Source organism: Typha latifolia, chromosome 6 (genome assembly GCF_019914945.1).
Source record: "Typha latifolia isolate L0001 chromosome 6, TyphaL0001v2, whole genome shotgun sequence".
Classification (NCBI taxonomy): Eukaryota; Viridiplantae; Streptophyta; class Magnoliopsida; order Poales; family Typhaceae; genus Typha; species Typha latifolia.
Genome location: NC_133091.1, coordinates 7,117,354 through 7,128,387, shown reverse-complemented (window position 1 = coordinate 7,128,387; position 11,034 = coordinate 7,117,354). Strand labels below are relative to the sequence as shown.

The 11,034-nt window shown below is 33.3% G+C and overlaps 1 protein-coding gene across 2 annotated transcripts in view; it reads right to left on the bottom strand.

Moving 5' to 3' along the window:
- Positions 1 to 4,092: 4,092 nt before the first annotated feature.
- The window catches only part of LOC140790646 (ABC transporter D family member 1), a 41,948-nt gene continuing 35,006 nt past the window's right edge, over positions 4,093 to 11,034 (bottom strand). The window contains exons 19-26 of one of the 2 annotated variants that reach the window (XM_073140808.1): positions 10,216 to 10,396; positions 9,972 to 10,130; positions 7,698 to 7,859; positions 7,408 to 7,614; positions 5,238 to 5,392; positions 5,066 to 5,118; positions 4,901 to 4,979; positions 4,093 to 4,802 (exon numbers count right to left, since the gene is read on the bottom strand). In XM_073140808.1, coding sequence (XP_072996909.1) covers positions 4,716 to 4,802; positions 4,901 to 4,979; positions 5,066 to 5,118; positions 5,238 to 5,392; positions 7,408 to 7,614; positions 7,698 to 7,859; positions 9,972 to 10,130; positions 10,216 to 10,396 — 1,083 coding nt within the window. In that variant the 3' untranslated portion in view covers positions 4,093 to 4,715. Of the gene's footprint in view, positions 4,803 to 4,900; positions 4,980 to 5,065; positions 5,119 to 5,237; positions 5,393 to 5,950; positions 6,084 to 7,407; positions 7,615 to 7,697; positions 7,860 to 9,971; positions 10,131 to 10,215; positions 10,397 to 11,034 lie in introns of those variants that run through there. The other variant, XM_073140810.1, reaches the window with a different exon arrangement.

Genomic DNA, 11,034 nt, shown 5'->3' with positions numbered 1-11,034 from the left:
TTCGGTAGTCAAAAAATTATGAAACTAAGTAAATTAGATTTACGCCCTTCACCTATTCGAACTGCAACTAGGACGAAAATACGGAATAACGTGGGTGATGGCGGTGGTGACAGGTGGAGTGGATGTTAGGGTTATGGATGGGTATGGAGATGAAGGAGGATTGTGGATGTGGTTAAAGGATGTAGACTAAGGGAACGAAGTGGTCACCATCCCAAAGAAGAGGGGTGGCTTGACAGTCGAGGGAGATTAGAAGTTAGGAGAAACCTTGCCAACGGTAGAGGTGGAATGATGGTAAAGAAGGAGAAGGGAAATTATGGTAGATAGATGATAGAGAGGCAAGAAATTAATATTCCAATATGATTATAAAATTTGGCTGCCATCCACATATACATAGAGGCTAGCCAACAAGTCCTAAAATAATAAGTAGCCCTAATTCTAGAGGATTCCCACTGATCGCATTCGAACATGCCCGATCGCATTCGAACGCACAAAAGACGTTCTCTGTATGTGCGAATGCGATGTAGGCGTTCTAACGCACTATATGTGTTCTCTGTATTTGCGAACCTGATACTAGCGTTCGCAAGGGCATTCGAACGCGACTCACCTGCGTTTGAACACAACTTACATGAATTTTATTTTAATAAAAATAAACAACTAATGCAGAAATAAAAGATCCTAACTAAATGTATCATCAGTTCAAAATACCAATCTATATCCAGCAACTATTAACATATAATCAAGAACATCAACATAGCATTATATAACTAATAAAGTTCCAAGTATTTACTAATCCATCATACTAGATCGTAAAAAATACATACACATAATTCAGGTAAATCCACAAAAATACTCTCTATGAACTAGAAAACTACTAAAATCAATCTCCCAAAATATTTAATGCTAATGTGATATGCCAATAAAGCAACTGAAACCAATCAAATCATATGATAGCTAGATATTCAACAATACCACTATATCATGTCCTATTCCAAAACACCTAAACTTGCCCAAATATATCCCTTCTTAGATTAACTACAATCATATAACAACGTAATGCCATAATCACCTTTGATAAATACAATACGACCTATTTAAGTAAGTTATCTTCAACCTACTGAATGTATACTTTAATACCTAAACATGCTCAACGGAACATCTCTCAATACTAACACTAACACTGGGTAGAACGGTAATACATATTATTTAAGAATATTTGAAATACTTAACTCATGTTTCTTTTTCTAAATCAATTATGTCACTAACCTATATATATTCACCATCATTTGATGTCATCATAGAATTTAGGCAACAATATCTCTTATTTAAAAGTGCATTGCTCATATTCTTAAACTATTATATAATTAAGCAAATCAATATAAGAGATTACACCTATTCATATAAGACCACTAAATCACAGTTTTTATCCAACCTCATTAGTATATCTTACCTTTTACCTTATAGATCAATTCACATCCTCAACTTTTCAATTCATTAAGAAATCAAATTTTAATAAACTATAATGGAATTATCAATTATGCAATCATTATCTTTTAATCAGATATATTTATCTAAATTTCAAATGCAAATTCATGGATCACTAAAATTATTTAGATCAACATCATTATCCTAAAAGAAAATCTGCTCAAAAACTTTCTATAATAGCTTAACAACATATCAATGATTATCTAAATTCTAATATACTACATTCTTCAAAATAATATACAATTTATTAAAACCTACCTACCACTATTAATCATATTGTAATATCAAATAAAATTTATACAACTTTCTGATTCTCTACATTATCTTTATTCTTAGCCAGCAATATTTGAATGGTTAAATTCAAACTACCTATAGGAATATACATAATAGAATTTCTAATGATTTTTCCATCAATGGTTCCTCTCCTCTGCATCCAAACTATTTATTCCCCGATTAACATAGTTCCAATCCAATCACAATCGATTCAATTACGTGATGCTTTTTTTTTTTAAATATCAATGCGCATAGTGTTAAAAATTAGAGTGTATATTTTGCATAGGCGATGTATATAAATTACATAAGTGATACTTGACATTTTTTTAAAATCTCAATGAGTATATTGTTGAATATTATAGCATATCTTTTGCGTAAACGATGCGTAGAAATTATATAGGTGATGCGTGATATTTTTTAAATTAGAGTTTACCTTTTGTATGAGCGATGCGTATAAATTACATAGGAGATATATAGTCTTTTTTTCTAAATCTCGCTATGTATATTATTGAAAATTAAAGCGTATATTTTACATAAGCGACACATATATTACATAGGTGATGCATGACGTTTTTATGACACAATAGTCTTTTTAAGATTTGTTAGGGCTAAATCAGTAAAAAAAAAAAAAGGCCCGAAATTGTAATTTGATAATGGGGGGGGGCCTATTTCTGCTATTTAGAAAACTAAAAGAAGTTTTGCTATAAATCGCCCTTCTTTTCAAATAAAAATGAATCACATTGATATCATATAACAACTAAAAGTTATGCCCGAAATACTAGCACATGGTCAGAATAACTTAACTTTTACATTAAAGAGGAAAAGCTTCTCAATTGATAAATTGATAATTACTGTTTTAACTTGTTCAGTATCATGTAAACACATTTATTTGTTATCATCAAAATTAATTAGTAAACCACATAAGGCTAACATTTAATATTTGTAGTAGGACATTGATGTTGATAACTAGTAAATTTTCACTAAAGCAATATAAGCATAGACTAGGCCTATTTAACCCATTTCTTAGAAGGGTTGACTCAATTATCCAACCTTAATGGTGTATTTGTGGTGGGGTGGTGGTGCAAATGGTGGTGGTAATAGTAGAGATGATGAGATTTAGAAGGTAGAGATAGAGGGATTAATGGTGATGATGGTGTGGATAAATCTGTGATTTATAAAAGGAGGAGAGAGGAGAAGGTCGGCCCTAGGGGTCTAGAGCATAGTCAATGAAGGGAGGAGGACAATGACCTTAGTGGGGTGACCTCCTTAGCTTTAGAGAATGAGAAGGAAGGAGAGCACGAGACGAGAAAGAGATGATAGGTAGGAGAACATAAAAAATAATCAATATTCTTCAATGATCTAAAAGTGGCTACCTTCCATGTATGTATTTGGAGGCTAACCCTACTAACATCAAAATTAATTAAGCTGTAAACCAAACAAATAATTGAAATAACCCTAGTTTGGCTGAATTGGCATCTGGGTGTTCAAACACCAGCGTTCAAACATCATTGGCTGAGCATTCAAATACCATTGGCTAGGCGTTCAAGCGCCTCGATGAAAGTTGTTCTTAGGTTTAGGCATTCGAACGTTGTGGTGATCAAATGCCTCAATGAAGACTACTCTCGAATTGGAACGTTTGAACACCATCGACTGGGCATTCAAATACTTTGACGAAGAACATTCAAACACCATTGGTCAAGCATTTGAACGCCTCAATGAAAGTTGCTCTCATGTTCGATCGTCGTTGGTCGACATTCAGCCACCGGAACCCAAGGCTAGAAGTCCTCCAAAAATATTAAACAACTAATCCTAGATAAGCATACTTAACCCAATGACCTAATATCTCCTGTGAGGTAACCGGATCAAGCCTGAATCACATCATATAATCCATAAAAAAACATAAAAAAATCCAATCCGGTGCAGAAACTGAACCCAAATAATGTTAACTAGTTTTGGACTCACTTATACTACCATGGGAACCCCACTTTCTATAATCATTGCATAAATATAGTGTTTTTTTCTTCACTGTTTCCTTTTTGGGCATACTGTTTTCTTCCTATATTCGGTGTTTCTTTCCTTTTTCGTTGATTCCTTTTTTTTTCTTTTTGTTGAGAGAACATTTATCTCTTTTTCCTTTTTAAGAGTAAGAGGGAATGAGGGTACCGAACTCATAATATTGATCTCACTTGAAATAGCCGTAAGATAGCATTATTTAAACAAGCTGAGACACAACTTGTCACTCTGCCTCAAAACATAAATGTTATCTTGTATTGCAAACTATAATATCTTTTTGAATATCTTTAAAGCAGGAAAGGGCTAACAGAGAGACAAAAAACCGAAAAAATTAAGTACATATTATAAGAAAAATATGATCAGGGCAAAGCCTTCACACAATTCAATAAAAACTGTGAAAAGAGAAGAACAGGAAGATTGGAATCTCGATATTTTGCAATTACAGGAGATTTCTCATGCAATACAGATGGCAACTGCTTTAGTTTCATGTGGCCAAATTCGCCAGCTTATTTTATATACTATAACAAGAAATCAATAAGTCGGATTGATGCATGCAAAAAATTGCACAGTAATGTGTATATGAGTTATGTACAACAACACTACTCAGTCTGCCTATAGCTCGGATATTGTGTTCCATTTTTCTTATATAGACTCGTGATTCCACTTCTTGACCCTTCAGTTTAAGCCATTATTGGTTTAACTGTTTTTCTTCTATCCCAAAAATAGAGACGAATAAAGATCTGCCACTGCAACCAAGAATTTTAAACATGAGGATGCTCCTCTCAGCATGCATCTGGAAACATTATGCATCAGGCTTCACCTTGTTGGTTTATTTAAGTCTAATCTCTAGTTGAATCACAGGAATTACTAGCTTCCTGGAGTGTGGAGACAGAATTGCTCCTGTATGGGCCAGAGTAATCGAACTCCACCAGAAGAATTTTAGCATATTACTGATTGATTGCACATAACTCCCACTTGCCTTCACCATCAATAAGTTTCAACTCCAAAGAATGGAAGGGTATGAGCGCCGGCCGCTATAAGCAAGGTAAAAATGAATAAAAACAACAGAAGATCAGAGTGTGATCAGAATTAGTTGGATTATGAAAATATGATATTTTCTGTCTTTACTTACTTGGGATGATGTAATTACTGTTATACCCATTTTGTTCGCCAGTCTGTACAAATGCTCTTCCACATCAACACTTGTCGCACTGTAACAAAGAAGTGTATCAGGAATAAGAATGGTAGTTAATCCAGAAGAACAATAACATTGGCAGTTTTAAAGTTGGCAGCATACTTAGTGCACTCATCAAGGATACCAAATTTAGGGTGGTGGAAAAACAAACGAGCCTGCAATAATACAATCATCCATATTAGCTTTAAGAATATAATATAGGATAGGAATAAGAAGAGTAGAGAGATGGGTTCCTTGATTTACTCAAGATAACACTAAAGAATTATTTACTGACCATGCCAAGCCTTTGCTGTTCTCCTAAAGACAGGACATCTTCCCAATTAGGAGTAGCATCCCATCCTTCCCTTTCGAGAAGATAAACTAACCGAACATTCTCTAGAATAGTCTTCAGGTGAGCATCCAGGAGATGAGAAGCATCAGACCTTTTACCTATATTAGCATGATAATGTAACTATGAAGCGAAATAAATAAAGACATCTCCAGAACTGCAATAAAAGAAAAAACCATTTAATAGAAATACTTGCATTTGAGTAGTTCTCTCAATATTGTCATTTTCAGAATGGATTAGTTTACCTCTTGTTCTCAGTGATCAAAAAACATAAACTACCTCTTTCTGGAAAAGACAAGCATACCCCTCTTCGTGCCCTTTCTACGCTTATCATCTCGATTCCATGCATATACAGCTCATCACCCTCACCCTAATCTCCCATCTCCCTCTCCGTCTCCTACTTCTCTCCCCATCACTTGAATACTCCAGATGATATAATTTATCAAGTAACATGGTCCATCTCATAAGCAAACCAAAACATGTTGAACAATTTATCCTTGCCAGACCTGATCTTTCTTAACAGACACACGAGAATAAGCTCCCTATATAGGCCAAAATTACAATTTCTGGTTCTACCAGTAGGTAAGTGTGTTATTTCAAGTTCCAGCTGCACGATATCTGAATATCTTGATCTAAGGCATTTGTAGAAGTCAAAAGTCATAACATGTTTGGGTCAAAAATCAACTCCTTACCATGAAACTTCTAGAATTTTTCTGTATATCAAAAGGAGAATACAAACATCTTTACCGCATTTGACATTTTCTACAAGATGCAATGCTTTCAATTACTTCACTGCATAAAAGAAAAAAAAAATCATTTTCTGCAGTGCTTACATTTAGGTGAATGCTTAAAAGAAATGAAGATTTGCCAACCACCTAAAAGTTAAAACCAGAAAACAGACAGTAGATCATGCAGAAACTTAAATTGCCCTGATCAAATATTACAAATATAGCAAGAAAAGTTGCACTGCAAACTTGAAGGCATGAGAAGTGAGGGTGAGACAGCCTTGCACCATCCGACACCTTTGTCCCAATGGAGCCACACCAGGGAAGCAGCATAGGGAAAGAAGACAATGGAGGGAGGAGATGCTATGGAGGCAGGAAAAGAGAGGGATAGAAAGGAAGAGAGGGGTCACAGGACAACATTGAGTGTTTCTTAGTGGAAAAGGAACTTTATGGATCAGATTCAAACCTGACCTAGCACCAATCCAACCCTAGATAAGGAGATCATCATATAAGTTATACACATTGCAGTTAGAAACGCATGAACTATTAATAATTACTTTCTTAAAGAAAGCGGACTTAAAAGGCAAACAGACCATCGTTAGACCAAAGGAATATCCAGGACGCAATGACTTATTGTTTTTTCTGAAGTTCAGATCACCAATTGTTAATCATTGAAATCTGGCCAGAAATCTTTGTGGAATATCATAGAGCTAAATCCTTCAACTACTGGGATAAATTATCAATTGAATCACGATTATTGAGTAGTAGTGTAGGATTAAAATTAGACTCATTAATTTTCAGTTGGAGAAGATTTTCTGCATAAAATTTATATAAAGGCACAACAAAAACCTCGATGGCTTGATTTTTACCATCTTGTTGAGAAAAGGGAGAAAAGAGAAACCTAACATGAGCAAAATATCTTTGTTCATTATAAATCACTCCGCCCCTATCCTAAAAGGAGCTGCACCAACTATTGGATATCCGATATGCACAAAGTACTTCCTAAAATTTCTAACTAAAAACTTGGACTTTTTATCAGAGGCATATTAAGCCCATGCATCATAAGAATTAGGCTCATTGCAAATAAATATTATTGCAACAAAAACCCAGAAAAAAAAATCCAACAGAATACAATACTACTATTTTTCTAGAGAAGCACATATAATTGCTATGCGTATCTATTACACATAGCAATTCTTCTTACTGCTAGTGCAGCCGAAAATGGTTAAATGCTTAATGAGCCAAGGGTTTCAGTCACGAGTGAATAACACAAAATGTTACAAATTTTAAACAACAGACAAAAAAAAGAAAGAGCTGTCATGCACACTGAACCAAACACATTTCAAGTTCCCTTTCATAAATCTACAATCAATTAAGCAATTGTCTTTTACCTGTATTGAACAATGAAGGCATTCTTAGCTCGGCCTCTTCACGTGAAAGAGGGTATATGATTTGATCCCTCAGGGTCCCCAGACTAGTATATGGCCGCTGAGGAACATGGAATACCCCTTCAGAGGGCTTGATGAGTCTTCCAGTAGCAATGGGCCATAAATCTCTAAGGACTCTGAAAATTGAACTCTTCCCACTACCATTAGGACCTTCAAGATCATAAACAACAAAGAAAGTACATAAGATTAATGACATCCAAATGAAGGAAAATAAAAGTGACTGAAAAACTTACCAGTAACAAGCAGACTTTTCCCTCGAACAATATCACATGATAATTGCTTAGCCAATAGCTTCTGAGATGGTGTAATGATATCCACCTCACGAAAGGAAATAATATCTTCAGTAGGTACATCTTTCAATTTGGAGGACAGGGAAGTATCAGATAGATTAACTTCTGCATATTCAAATGAAACAAGGTGAATTATTTGTGATTCCATGATTACATCACAAACAGGTTATAAAAATAAGGCTCAATATGCACAGCACATCACATCAAACAAACAAAGCAGGGTTATAGGTATATCATGTATGCACATCGTTTTTCCTTCTTTCCGTTTCATCTTATACTTTTTCCTTCCTTTCTTTTTTACGTCGTCTGTGCTTCAGTTTTTTGGTGCTTGGGGAGGTGTTGATTGATGTGGTTGTGGCATTGAAAGAATGATAATTCTCTGTTGTTACATGGGATCATACCCATGACAGCATAACCACAAATATAAAGCTACTAGGATCAATCTCTCAAATATTCATGCTTTTATGATTTGCCGACAAAGCAACTAAAACCAATTAATTCATATAGATAACAAGACGTCTAAAAATACTAATTATCCAACCTCACTAGTATATCTTCTCTTTTACTTCAGATATTAATTCATTAAAACCTCATTTACTAGAAGAATAAGATCAATTCTATTATAGACATTCCTCTTTGTTATTCCTAAAATAAAGTCTTTATTCTAGGAATAACTATTCTTATGTTCACTTATATTCAGAAATAAAGATGTAATAATTATTTTTGATGTGATACAAAGTGAATGAAAAGATAGGAAATTGGTGTTTTGTTTTGTATGAAACCATTTGATTTGATATAAAATAAGTTGATAAAATAGATATCAAAAGTAAATTAGTAATTGGGTTAATGTGTGGCATAAGATGTAATTTTAATGAATAGTATTTGTATTCTAGAAAAAAGTTATTATGATATCTAGCTGTTATTCTGAAATAAGGAGTTGTATTCCAAAATAAGAAAAAAGTTATTCCTGAAGTGAACAAGGGCTAATAGATTAAATTTTTACATACTATAATAGAATTATCCATCATATATCATTATCTCCTAGTCATATATCTTCACGTTAAACTTCAAATGCAAATTTGTATATACTACTAAAATTATTAAGATCAACATCATTATTCTAAAAGATTTGCTCAAAAACTTCTAGTCATAATTTAACATGTAAGTCAATAGTTATATAAAAGCTAATATAATCATTTTCTATACATTATTATTTGTTTATCATCTACCAATATAACAACATGCTTAAATATACTACTCTAAAGATAGAGTTTTCGTATTCCCTTTATTTATGTCTGATTAAGTAATGAATCCAACTCCCAAATTATCTATTTGTCATGATAAAGGGTCATATCTATATACTTTGTGAATAACTCTATTCAATTACCTGATAAACAACTAAAATGTCAATATACATGGTCTCTCTATTTAATATTTCTGTTAATAATAACACGTCATATATCTAACTTATGATAACTAGTTTACCTAAATCTGACAAAGTTTAGAAATAATAATCTACTTTATCTTCCAAATAAAGTCCACCATATATACCAAATAATTATATCTCATTATATCATCAAAATCTACAACATCATCAATACCATATAATACTCATAAAAGAATAAGAGTCTGCATATTTATAACTAAGATTCAATATTATTCAAAACATACAATTGATATACTTTAAAATTCGTATTCTCTAAATTAATGCCAAAACTAAAATGGTAGTCAAATACATTCACTCGTACAACATAGATCATGGGATATCAATTAAGTCAACAATTATTACACTATATGATTCATCTCATCTTCATTTTTCCATACACATAAAGGGAACAAGACAACATATATATTGTCACAGTCAACTTGTAACAAAAGGAGAAAATAAACATTATATACTACGGTAAGATTATTTTTACCATGTGCGTGAAGAGAATATCTCCTAAAGACACCTTAAAGAAGAGTACCTAGATGTATCCAATAAGAATATAGCGGAATGGTACTTCCAACTGTATATACTGTATCCTAACCACTTGTAGCACCTGGTTCTTATTAGAATGGTACTCCAAGCACATTTCTGATAGCACTTATGTAAAATGACAACAATAAACATGGAAATGGGCAACTAGAGTATAGGTGCGATAACATTCAAGAGTAATAGGTCACAATTTAAGAAGAGCAATATCTAACTGATGCTTATTATCTAATAAGACTAACCACTTTGGGCAACATGCAGAAGCTCCTCAAGCTCAAAGATACGATTAATACCACCAGAAAGTTCGAGGTATTTCTTATGCAACTCAAGAATATCTCCAAATGCTAGGAAGCTTTGCGACACTACAGATGCTAAGAAGCGCAGGGCATGTGCCAACTCCCCTGAAGAAAATATTAACAAACTTGTGAACTAAAATCCAGATAACAAGTGAAATAGCTAAAAAGCCTTCTATCATAATTGTTCAACCTTGTGTAGAAGTCAAAGCGCGATCACCCTTATGCTCCAAAGCATATAATAAACTAAGTCCCCATGTCACATTGTGTGGAAGTTGCTTTGTAACAAAGTCGTCAAGTATACCATACAGCCACTTCCTTTTCAATAGAAGTGCAGAGTGTTCAAGCAATTTCCTGAACTTTGCCTCAACCATCTGTTTAATATTAAAAGAAAAAGTTAAACGAGTGAAAGTTTGAGATGTACTTATCAAACATCTATGCAACATACAATAGGAAAAAGAAAACATGTGTAACACTCTACGATACCTAATAAATATTTTATGGTTTTAAATAACCAGAACAAACCAAACTTTCTTTGTTAGATACCATCAGCAGAAAAATAATAGAAAAATGTATTGTAGTCTGGAAAAATAATTGAAGTTAGATGGTCAATTCAAATATCACTTAAAACATATGCAAGAAGATCTAATGCTGAAAAAGTAAAGGAATCTTTATAATGGCTGTATGGTATACTTGATGACTTTGTTACAAATAAATAATAATACATCATAGAAGCCAATCCTATATGAAATGAAAGAGTTTTTGCATGTCTACCCTTCTAAAATTTCTTATTTGTGTGTCTCATCCCTTAAAACACGTGATTTTTGCAAAAGTACCCCTTAAAACAATTGTTTTTTTTTGCATGGATACTCTTCAAACCTAACAAACCATTAAGATTTCATCAAGTTAGCTACAAAAAACATAAATAACTTTATGCCTGTAAAAAAACGTAACCTGAGGGCATCCACACAAAAAACATGGGTTTTAAAGGGTATATACATAGATATGAAAT